The sequence below is a fragment of the Pundamilia nyererei genome, unplaced genomic scaffold (assembly GCF_000239375.1).
Source record: "Pundamilia nyererei isolate P.nyererei 1_Seehausen unplaced genomic scaffold, PunNye1.0 scaffold00185, whole genome shotgun sequence".
Classification (NCBI taxonomy): domain Eukaryota; kingdom Metazoa; phylum Chordata; class Actinopteri; order Cichliformes; family Cichlidae; genus Pundamilia; species Pundamilia nyererei.
The window spans coordinates 1,053,746-1,066,183 of NW_005187586.1; the positions used below are offsets into that span (position 1 = coordinate 1,053,746).

Consider the following 12,438-nt stretch of genomic DNA (forward strand, 5'->3'; position numbering starts at 1 on the left):
GAGTTTTCTGGTGTATGTATGAAAAAGTCTTGGATGTTTCATAATGTAAAATGGAAGCTCACATCATTTACATCTCTGAATTATCAGAATCGACTTTATTGTCCAAGTATGAGGAGACATGCAAGGAAGTGGGGTCTTTTTTTCTTTTCATAAGTGCAAACAGTCAGTTGTGTTAATCTCCCGAAACATGATAATGAAATGTGCTTTACTCGAACTATGGCGCATCTCATCGTTGGGATGTTTTTACTCTGACTCCAACAGTGAAGTCAAACTCTTTGGCAAAGAGTTATAAGCTAAATCAGGGGTTGTGTGCACAGAAAGTGCTTATTAGCTCTATGAAAGCCAGTACAGAAACCTGTTCTCCTTTGCCAAATGCTTTCAGGATAGGTCATTTCAGGGTTTTTTTTGTCTGTTTTTGTTCTTTAAGACATAATTGTGACGTGAAAAATGTGGTTTGATATTGTTTGGAAAGTTTGGCAGTGCTGAGATTTCATGGCTTCTGCCCGTCACTGCTCAGCTCTTGGTATTTCACAGGTGTGTAGCGGTAGACGTGAGGTCTGGCTTTTTCTTAAATAAAACTCGAGTTATCCGTAGTTATCTACCGACTTGACAGCGGGCTGGAGCTAAGCAAGATGGAGAGAGAGAATAAACAGCCTGGCTCCACTGCAGGGTAAAAACCTGGAGTCTAAGGAGACAAAGAGAGGAGGATAAATGAGTCGTGGGGTGGCTGAGAGAAAGGAGGAGAAACCAGGGGGTGTGAGCAACGCTAAAAGAATAGACAGAAGAAGGAGAGGAGGTGGAGAGATCAAGCTAAATCAGCAGAGGAGAGGAAATGGGTGTCAGAGAAATGGAGGTAGTCTGATAAAGAGGAGAGAGACGGGAAAGCAGATAGCTGCTTCGAAGTGGAAAATATGTTTCTAAAGTGTCAGGTGAAGGTAGCGTTACAGTAGTGAGATATGTAAGATGAAAGAAACACATTTTAAATGTTTGATTTCTCACTTAAAGAAGTATGGCTCCTAATCCTTGAAGAATATTGTATTTATTTTGCAGATTTTCTTACATAATTAATTACATAATCACATTTTCGACAATCAGTAAACAGTTCTGTTTATTTACCGAGTAGCTAAATATGAAACTTGGCTGTTTCATATTTGCGATCTAAATAAAGATGTAGATGATAACTTTTCATGTTTGACATTTTTATAATAGCATTTCTATTGGGTTTAATTAAACGTGTAAAGGCTAAAATCATATTTATCCCACAAAGATTTTACAGCCATACACACACAACAGTCTCTGCTGTTAGACTCTTAAATAAGAAATAATTCCACAAAGAAAAACCTTCAACCTAGAAATGAAAAAGAAACTGATGTAGTTGTATCTATATGAGATTCTTATTTAGAGGTTTTTTCAGTTATATTCAGGGTAACGGTAATAGCAGATACACTTATTTAGCTCCTTGTTAACATAATTATTTGATCAGCCAATCATAACGCGGAAGCTCAATGCCTTTAGCCATGTCAAGACGACCTGCTGAAGTTCAAAATAAGCATCAGAATGAGGAAGAAAGGGGATTTACAGTGGGGCAAAAAAGTATTTAGTCAGCCACCGATTGTGCAAGTTCCCCCACTTAAAATGATGACAGAGGTCAGTAATTTGCACCAGAGGTACACTTCAACTGTGAGAGACAGAATGTGGGAAAAAAAATCCATGAATCCACATGGTAGGATTTGTAAAGAATTTATTCGTAAATCAGGGTGGAAAATAAGTATTTGGTCAACAACAAAAATACAACTCAATACTTTGTAACATAACCTTTGTTGGCAATAACAGAGGTCAAACGTCTACTATAGGTCTTTACCAGGTTTGCACACACAGTAGCTGGTATTTTGGCCCATTCCTCCATGCAGATCTTCTCGAGAGCAGTGATGTTTTGGGGCTGTCGCCGAGCAACACGGACTTTCAACTCCCGCCACAGATTTTCTATGGGGTTGAGGTCTGGAGACTGGCTAGGCCACTCCAGGACTTTCAAATGCTTCTTACGGAGCCACTCCTTTGTTGTGTGTTTTGGATCATTGTCATGTTGGAAGACCCAGCCTCGTTTCATCTTCAAAGTTCTCACTGATGGAAGGAGGTTTTGGCTCAAAATCTCACGATACATGGCCCCATTCATTCTGTCCTTAACACGGATCAGTCGTCCTGTCCCCTTGGCAGAAAAACAGCCCCATAGCATGATGTTTCCACCCCCATGCTTCACAGTAGGTATGGTGTTCTTGGGATGCAACTCAGTATTCTTCTTCCTCCAAACACGACGAGTTGAGTTTATACCAAAAAGTTCTACTTTGGTTTCATCTGACCACATGACATTCTCCCAATCCTCTGCTGTATCATCCATGTGCTCTCTGGCAAACTTCAGACGGGCCTGGACATGCACTGGCTTCAGCAGCGGAACACGTCTGGCACTGCGGGATTTGATTCCCTGCCGTTGTAGTGTGTTACTGATGGTGACCTTTGTTACTTTGGTCCCAGCTCTCTGTAGGTCATTCACCAGGTCCCCCCGTGTGGTTCTGGGATCTTTGCTCACCGTTCTCATGATCATTTTGACCCCACGGGATGAGATCTTGCGTGGAGCCCCAGATCGAGGGAGATTATCAGTGGTCTTGTATGTCTTCCATTTTCTGATGATTGCTCCCACAGTTGATTTTTTCACACCAAGCTGCTTGCCTATTGTAGATTCACTCTTCCCAGTCTGGTGCAGGTCTACAATACTTTTCCTGGTGTCCTTCGAAAGCTCTTTGGTCTTGGCCATGGCGGAGTTTGGAGTCTGACTGTTTGAGGCTGTGGACAGGTGTCTTTTATACAGATGATGAGTTCAAACAGGTGCCATTCATACAGGTAACGAGTGGGGGACAGAAAAGCTTCTTACAGAAGACGTTACAGGTCTGTGAGAGCCAGAGATTTTCCTTGTTTGAGGTGACCAAATACTTATTTTCCACCCTGATTTACGAATAAATTCTTTACAAATCCTACCATGTGGATTCATGGATTTTTTTTTCACATTCTGTCTCTCACAGTTGAAGTGTACCTCTGGTGCAAATTACTGACCTCTGTCATCATTTTAAGTGGGGGAACTTGCACAATCGGTGGCTGACTAAATACTTTTTTGCCCCACTGTAGGTGAATGTGGTGTGGTTGTTGGTGTCAGACAGGATTGATGGAATTGATGCTCTACTGCGAATTTTTTTCCCACACATACATATTTGGGGTTCAAGTCGTCCAAAAAAGAGAGAATATCCAGTGAGCATCAGCTCTCTGTTAGAAAATACCAAAGGCCAGACTGTTTTGAGCTGATGGGAATGCAAGAGTAACTCAAATAACCATTCTTTACAAGAGAGGCGTGCAGAAGAACATCTATGAATGCACATACGTTGAACCTTGAAACCCCTTGATGGGCTATAGCAGCAGAATACCAGCCTGGGTGCTGCTAATGTCTGCTAAGAACAGGAAACTGAGGCTGCATTTCACACTGGATCACCAATACAGCAATAGAAAATTAGAAGAACAATGCCTGGTCTGGTTTTCTCAGACCAGACGCAAAAAAGTCTTAAGGAGTTTAAGATATTAATGCTTTCTTAATGAAGATCCCCAAGTTTGCACAAAGGGGAAAATTAATAACACTAACAACGTGAGCAGGAAAAGTGACATGCCCCACTGGCTAGGAGGCGATGATAAAGAGATGGAGAGGGACAGAAGCACAGCCTTTGTTTGTTTAAGAGCTGCTTATTCATTTTCACTCCCTTCTCTTCCGGATTCATTCACTCTCTTCTCCTTTTCTTTATCTCCACCTAGTTTCTGGAGTTACAGGCTCGACGAGAGGCAGAGGAAAGGAGGAGGTTCCCCCTGGAGAGGAGGCTGAAGGAGCACATCATTGGACAGGAGGGGGCCATCAATACGGTGGCTTCAGGTAAACCCGCAGATACTCCTGAGTGAGTAAATACACAAAAATACAAAACATCACTGCCTTTGTTTCACTTTTCTTTGTTTCCTTCAACATATTTACGTCGAGGAGGGCGACTCCTCTTACATCTTTCTCCTGTTCTCCTGCCTTTTCCACCAGCAGTAGGCGGGTTCGTACAGACCTGCGGAGGCTGTAATTGGTTAATTGTGATGAATGAGCTGTCTGTCAGGCATACACAGGTGCTGTGTGCGTGTGTGTGTGTATTTGTGCGTGACAGCTGAAGAGGCCAGGCTTGGAGCCGCCAGTTAACACGATTACAGAGAGAGGAGACATACTACAGACCCCCCCTTCTCCTCCTCCTCGTTTCTCTCCAGCTTTCTGCTCGCCCCCCTCTGTCTCTGTTCTTCTCTTTCTCCATCATCTCTATCTCTGGGTCTCTTGTTTTTGATCTCCATCTCTCTCCTTCACTCTCCTGTCCTTTCCTTCTTCCTCTTTGAAACATTAATGCACCTCCTGAATCTCCACTGTTTGTCCTCAAACACTACTGTTGGGGATGGGCAAACAGATGTAAACAAGAGAGGATGGGATGGGCGAAAGAATAAAAAAAATATAAAACTAAAAGATACAGGGACACGATGGGAGAATACGGGGAAATATCTGAGAACCAGAAAGCTTGTAGCTCTGACAGAAAGACAGAGAGTGTGTTTAGTGCTTAGAGGAAGGGAGGGAGGATGAGTTAGAGCACAATAACACAACCGACAGTAAAGAGCTGATATTACACCAGGCATCCATGGAGGCCATGTACTGTATTGATCTGCAGATGAGTTTGTGGGAGGGGGGGTTGTGAAAGGGTTCTGCAGCAGGGAGAGAGGCTGTGTGTTATTTTTATGATGTTGGACATTTTCTGTTTTAGATTTGTGAAAATAATTAACTCATTCCCAAAGCTAGAAACTGATATTACAGTCTATAACACATTGGAGAGAGCAAATACTGCAGAGTTTATAACCAACAAGGGAACAACTTTCATCCCTCCCCAGACCTCCGTAACTCTAATACTTCATCAAAAAAACAACACAAACTACAGATATGAGACAAACTACAGAGCTGTCTGTAAAACTAAAGACAGTAGTTGTTACAAGTGTCAGAAGGGGAGGATAGTCGTGGGACTTGTAGTCTTTGGCAAGGCGATGAATGACTGTTGTTATCGCGAAAGCCGTACAAGACATCACCACAGAGAAATAGGAACAGCTTATTGATCTGTGTAGTGATTGATCTGTGTATTGTAGTGACTATATATCACACAACCACACACACAGGGAAAAAAACACTCAGAGGCAGATACAGAACCTACTAGAGCACACACGACCTCGTGTGCAGCTACAGTTTGTAAAGGTGAGCCGAGCAGAAATCAGTCAAACTCTTGCCAGGAGGAGGGAAGTAGATATTTAGAGATGAGGAGATGACTCAGGAAAGAGAGATGCACTGCAGATAAGAAGATAAATGGGAGAAGGATGTAGAGATAAAGAGTGACCAGGCTATGTGTCTGCAAATACACGCCATATCCAACATTTTAATGCGCAATTACTGGTTAAAAATGTAGAACTTTCATGATTAATCAGAAGGCAATTTTAGGATTAACCCAGGGTTTTCTGTATTACTGTAGTACATCACCATGGTAACCCATGATGCAAACCTAACCTGCACTGGAACGAGTTGTGCTCATGATTAGTGATCAACAGTTTCAACAAGCTTCAAATGGGCTAAACTTTATTGATATAGTAAATCTTGTCCAGTCTTGCTTAAAGATCAACACACACACATTCGTACAGCACTTTTAGTACTAAACCACTGTGCAGTACTTTTCCTGTTACACGCTCATTCTGCTGGTCTGTCTGTAGCAGCTGTGCTGCTCTTAGTCTTCTTATATTTCTCACATATTAGCTTTATCTCCCTTTTTGTAAAAATCTGCTGCCAGAGCACAACTCCATGTTTCTGGTTAGTCATACACTGCTAATAGTGGTGTTTCAAGTGTTTGTCGTGAGACTGGGATAGGCTGGGTTACCTTATTGAGTTGATAACCACCGTGTGACCGCTTCGCCTGAGTAAGTGAAGCCTGATAATGGGAGGATATCCCAGGTGCGTTGGACTTGCTTCGTAGAAGTGATTGAACTGTTCCAGCCAGAAACCTTTGTATATCGTTCCCATTTTAAAAATATTACAACTAAAGAAAAAATGACAAAGATAACTTTAAACTTCCGACTCTATGATGTAATTATGTGAAACACACAAAAAAGAAATTGGAACATATTCATCTGTTTATTGTTTTTGTTTTTTCCTATCTGCTCATCCTCTTCTTTTTGTTTCAGCTCAAGTTATCTTGTTGCACTGTAACATTTCAGTAGTAAAGGGGGAAGAAAAGTTTGGCAGTTTGATAGATGTACTGATTATTTTTTTGCAAAATTTTGCAGCTCAAAAATTGAAGAAAAACTGAGACGTGGTTTTCTTTCCCTTTTTTTTTTCTTCTTTTTTTCTCGATGCGATGTCTTCAAAACGTCTGTTTTCACCTGAACTCCTCATGACGAACAGCTGGCCTGCAGCAAGACACAAAGTAGAAATACGCACACACACACACACACACACACACACAGGAAGGAGGTTAGATTGATCCAGGTTTAGCTCTCAGGGCTAAGAGTTATTGAAGAGAATCATCCCTCTGTAATCATGTTAGAGCCAACCAGACCTGCCCAATACACACTGCGCTGAGAGTGTGTGTGTGTATGCATGTGAGAGAGAGAGACTGAGTGAGAGAGCTTTCATTTGTTTTGTGTCTCCTTCCTTTCCTTGTTGTTGTCAGGGTCCTTTGAGAAATGTCAATGTGCCCTTCTGTCAGAGTCGGTCTCAATCAGCTAAAACACGCACAACCACACAGAAGGTTACGCTGTCATTCACACAGCCATTGATAAAGCAGACGGAGCTTTGGAGCCCCTCTTGTCACTGTTCATCTCTGTGTCCATCTCTGACACACTTGTTTGTTTCTCTCCCTCATTCTCTATCTCCTTATCTCCATCACTCCTCTCTTAACCCCTCTGTATCGTCTTCTACATCTTTACTCCTCTTTCCTCTCCTTATCTGAGTTCCTCCCTCTGCTTCTCTGTGTAGCATCTCTCTCTGCCTCCCTCATTTGGCCCCTCCTCCTCCTCTCCTGCCAAGAATCTGCTTTTTATGATTATTAGCTATTAGTTGCTACTTTAACACTCACATGTCATATCTGTTGTATATTTTCTCAGCTGCAAGAGATTACAACAGCTGAGCAGGAGGGGAGTTGTTATCCTGGTGTAGGAGGACACGAAAAACACGAAACCTAAACATTTGGTCTGTGTTTTTGTCTTGCAGCTGATTAAGATGAGTGTCTTGAACTGCATTGCTCACACTTTTATCCTGGGACTTTGTGGGATTTTACCATAGAGCAGGGGTGTCAAACTCAAATACACAGTGGGCCAAAATTCAAAACTGGAACAAGGTCGTGGGCTAACATTAATATTTATTGAAAAAAAATCTTGGGCTCAAACAAGTTTTGCTGAAAAACTGAATATGGAACAAGCAAAGCTTAATACTAAACAATATATATATTAGCTGTATAATACCAGTAGGCCAGCGCTAATAGTAATTTGGTATGGCTTCAAGGGTCAAATGTAATTAGGCTGCGGGCCAGAGTTTGACACCTATGCCATAGAGGGTGTATAAAAACAACGGACATAGGTCTGAAAGGAAGTGTGTTAAACTTGCATTCTTTCTTATGGCCAGCAGGGGACGACTCTTCAGTGTGCACAAAGAAGTCAGTTTGTATTGGAAGTGATGCCACTGCTCCCATGATTTCTAACCTCAGCTGATTTCTAAGCATATTGCAGATGAGTTACAGTAAAAGAAAATAATAATAATTGTCAGAATTGTTGCTATGACTGAGTAGGCAGGGTCTTGGGTTTTGACTTACTACCAAAACCAAAAGACATTCCTCTGAACATGGTCAGGTACAAGGACAGAAATGGAAATCTGTGAAATAACAGCCGATATCTGAAGAAATTTGAAAAACTGTAGAACTGTTGCTCGAGAACACTAGGAAGCAAAATATAAAGATATGAAGGCGGTCTCAAAATGTTTGCACAGCGCCGTATGTGCTACAACACAAAAACCTGTAGTTTCAAATTTCACACTTGACCGAAGTAGCATCACATACGTTGCACTCTACCATCTTAATGTGATTTTGTTTTCATTATATTTACATCCTTTCTTTCAGAGGATAAACTGGCCTCCTGCCACATTATAAAGATAACTGCAGAATTTCTTCTGGCCAAAACTCTACTGAGAGAACTTGAGGTCATATTTGTGATATATCAGGACCTGTGTATCTTTTGTACCCACTTTTTTAAAAAGGTGCTTCAAAGGGCCAACACACTGCGAAGCTGCTCTAAAAAAATGTATTTCCAGTTAGTCTGCATTGTAAGTGACCTAACATCTAAACCAAATGCCACAAAAACACTCAGAACCAAACAAAAAACGAAAAGCCTCAGCTGCTCAGGGAGAACCGAACCGGGACCTTTTTCCTCGGGGCAGGAGTAGTGCTAACCATCGATCCACCGGCTTTGGTCCTGTTGACTCTCTCAACAGGTTCCGACTTGGATGAGTTTGTGCTAGTGTCTGCTTCTTCGTTGAGTGGCTGAAACCACGGCCAAATACACTCTTTACTCCCCTCGAATCCACCTCATCATCTTGTCTTTGTGTATGTGTGCTAGTGTGGTTGCTGGGGTGATGGCAGGGATGGGTAGGCACTCCTCTTTAAGCAGGCCTGTGCGTCCGTGTGTGTGTGAGAGGCTGCGATCTATGCTAAACTGATTTCACCATGGCCGCGCCAGAGAGGCTAACACAATTACCGCTGGCTAATGGCCCCACTGACTGAGGGGGGAGGAGAGGCATCGTGGGTAGTTTTCTGGAGGTCTCTCATCTTGCTCTCTTGCTCTGTTTTCTCTCTTCTTCCTCTTTTTATTTATTTTTCTTTTTTTTTCCTCCACCAACCGTCTCTGACCCTTTCCTCATCCCTGCTCTCTCACACTTTTATCATAGTTTCTGGGATGCCCGTCGTCCCCGGGGCAGCTTGGTTCAGATGGCTTAAACTTGGCACAAAAGCAAAGTCAACAAATGCAAATAACTGAAATAATGGGCTCCCTTTGTTTCTCTCCCTGTCTCTGTGCTCTGTAGCCATCAGGAGAAAGGAGAACGGCTGGTACGATGAAGAACATCCCCTCGTATTCCTCTTCCTGGGCTCATCGGGAATCGGTAATTCACTGTCTCTTCTGTCACACCCAACCCAACGCTTCAGTTCTCAAAGCGTGTGAAAGAAAAACTCTTCAGCCTCCTCGAAGCAGCAGCCAAAATAAACAGACTGCTTGAATACGTTAAGTTTGTTGACGCATGTAGAGTGTACTCAAACAAATTAATTCAGCAGTTTAATTTAATTACGCTGAAAAGAAACAGAGTACAGTGAACTGCGGAAGCACTCGTCACTTTGTAAACTGTAAACACAGATCAGAGCTAGCTTGTATGCAGTAAATGTGTTTGTCATCAGTGTGTCAAGAATGATGCTCAGGAGGATTCATCTGATGGCAAATGTTTAAAATGCCCTGTACAACAGGTTTAATATAAAGGAATAAAGAGAAAGCAATCATTGATTAACAAATATCTCAGTCAGTCAGAAACTTCTGTTGAAAGTTGCTCAACAGAGCTAGTTTGTCACCTAAAGGTTGTCCTGTTCAGGTTTTAAGCCACGTTAAGGATGTAAGGATTGGTGGGTCTGTAGGTTTGTTAGTCCAGGCTCAAATATCTCAAGTTGTTGGATGGATTTCTGTGAAACTGTACAGACAGTCATGTTTCCCAGAGGATGAATCTTTCTCCCTTTACTGATCCCATGACTTTTCCTCCCGTGTCACCAGCTGTTCAGAGTGCTGGGTTTATTTGCCAAAACCCCCCCCCCCCCCCCACCACCACCAAAAAAAACCTCAAAAAACTTAAGTTTCAGCTGTGCCTTGTATAAAATGATGATTGCATGTTAACATGCTGAACTAAGACAATGAATACAGTAACATTATATGGACAAAAGTATTGAGACTAGGGCTGGGAGATATAGCCTAAAATCCGTATCGCGATATAATTTGAAGCATGTGCGGTAACGATATATATCGCGATATATTATTTTCTTCTGTATAACGTATTTTCCACACTATAAGGCACACTTAAAATCCTTTAATTTTCTCAAAAATCGAGTGTGCCTTATGTATGAATTCTGGTTGTGCTTACTGACCTGAACCGATTTGGGCGTGCAGAAATCTGTTTTGATGGATTGTCAGAGCATTACGGCTGCCGTAGTGAGGAGCGTCGCGGAGTAATCTGGGTTCAAAACTCCGTCAACTTCAGGTCCCAAAGTCAAACAAACTTTGAGAGTTAAAAACAGTCTAAATTCTTTCATCTTTAATAAAATCATCAGCGTTGCTGCTTTAGCAGGTGTAACAATTAAGTTTAACAACCAGGCATCCATGAAAACAGAAGTTATTAAATTTAACGGAGTTACAAGTTAACAGGAAGTTAGCTCGCTAGTTTCCACCTAAACATGACACACCATGTTCTGACTGAGAGATTAAAACGTTACTGAAGTTACTGAAGTTGGACTACCTGGTATATAATGTTGTGCTACGTGATTGCTAGCGACACAGCTATGTTAGCATAACATTAGCACAGTGAAGGTGGAGGATGAACGCCAACTTTTTTTCAACTGGATAAAAGTTAACGTGAGGGATTCTGGTGGTTAAGGACAAATGCAATCGCATAGCAGGATGCTATACACGGGCCAAACTTCAGTCAGGAGAACAACTGAGATTATTCATCCACAATACGAGGTTAGTTATTAATGTACTGCAACAATATGGGAATAGAACAGCTGCGAGAGAATTCAACATTAATGAATCAATGTTACGGAAGTGGAGGAAGCGCAGTTTTTGTCTTTCCCAATATTTCAAAAGTGCTTCATCTCTTTGCTATGACTGTCGCCAGGCCGCTGCGATGCTTTTGACCAAAACAGGCGCAGCTTGATGACATCATCAACATGCGCTATCGCGATAGAGCGGTATAGTCAAACTCTCTATCATTGGCCAAATTTATATAGTTTCTATCATATATCGTTTATATCGCCCACCCCTAATTGAGACATACTTCTCAATTTTTGAATTCTGGCGCTCACTGTCGCATTGCCTAAGGTTTATAAAATCACACACCTAGCCATGAAGGCTGCCTTCACAAACATGAAAGAGCTCACTGAATTCCAGTGTAGTCCTGTAAAAGGATGCCACTTGAGCTCTAAGTGATTTTACTGCAGAGTGGAAGTGTTTAGGAACCACAGCAACTGAGCCATGAAGTGTCAGAGAACATAAAGTTACAGAGCAGAGTTTCAGAATGCTTAAAAGTCACCGACACTCTGCTGACTCAGTAACGACAGAGCTCCATTAACATCAGCACAAGAACAGTGCACCAGGAGCTTCAAGGTGTGGGCTTCTATGGACCAGCAGCTCCTCTATTGTAATGTGCAGGTTGTCCAGTATTGGGGTGGCTGTTGCTCAAGAGGTAAAGCAGGTCATCTACGAACTGGACGTTTGGTGGCTTGATCCCCTGGCTGCTCCAGTCTGCAGTTTATCATATCGTGGGCTGTTGTCATGAAACTGACTGATTTGTTTGGAAATGTGACAGGAAACAGCAGTTTGACAGTTTAAAACACAATCAGCTTGATGAGCGCTACAGCTGGCAAATTAGTGCATGGGTGGGACTGACGGTGTCATCAGGCTGTGTGTGATTGGTTAGGGAAAACTGAATCCCCCTGATGAAGAGGAAGAAACGTTAGACTGAAGATGGAAACACTGTTTGGCACTGTTTAGCTAACAGACTCATTTTGAGTTGGGCCGTTTTGATATGTGGATGGCAACTTTGAGCTCCTGAAGAGGGATGGTGAGCAGATTTGGTAGTAATGTAAATATTCATGCGAAGTAATAGACTCCACCAACTGTACCAGTACCACAGTCTTTATCAGTTAGTACCTGTCTTTGCATGTTAAAGTTTCATTAGCACTGGGATGCCAGGACATTTTTATATCTGCATAATAAAGTCCCATCAAATTTCCAGTCCTTTGTTTACTGTAACCCATTGAACTCTGCATCCACCTGCCTGCAAAACACAGCTGGAACGTGTGTACGTGTGTGTGTGTGTGTGTGTGTGTGTGTGTGTGTGTTACAGCATTCATGTGTTTCCCTGTTAGTGCTTTCAGGGAGAGACCTGCTCTCTGATTGGTGGGCTGACAGCACCCCTCATTAATCACAGACTGAGCTTCCAGTTACTGCAGGTAATCAGAGTAAAAGTGAGCGCGCTCAGATGGGGCTGAGCTCCTG

The 12,438-nt window shown here is 42.3% G+C and overlaps 1 protein-coding gene across 1 annotated transcript in view; it reads left to right on the forward strand.

Moving 5' to 3' along the window:
* clpb (ClpB family mitochondrial disaggregase) overlaps nucleotides 1-12,438 on the forward strand; it is a 520,737-nt gene that overhangs the window by 503,468 nt on the left and 4,831 nt on the right. Inside the window, exons 7-8 of the mRNA XM_005746923.1 lie at nucleotides 3,850-3,964; nucleotides 9,212-9,289. Of these exons, the coding sequence (XP_005746980.1) occupies nucleotides 3,850-3,964; nucleotides 9,212-9,289 (193 nt within the window). The remainder of the gene's footprint in view (nucleotides 1-3,849; nucleotides 3,965-9,211; nucleotides 9,290-12,438) is intronic.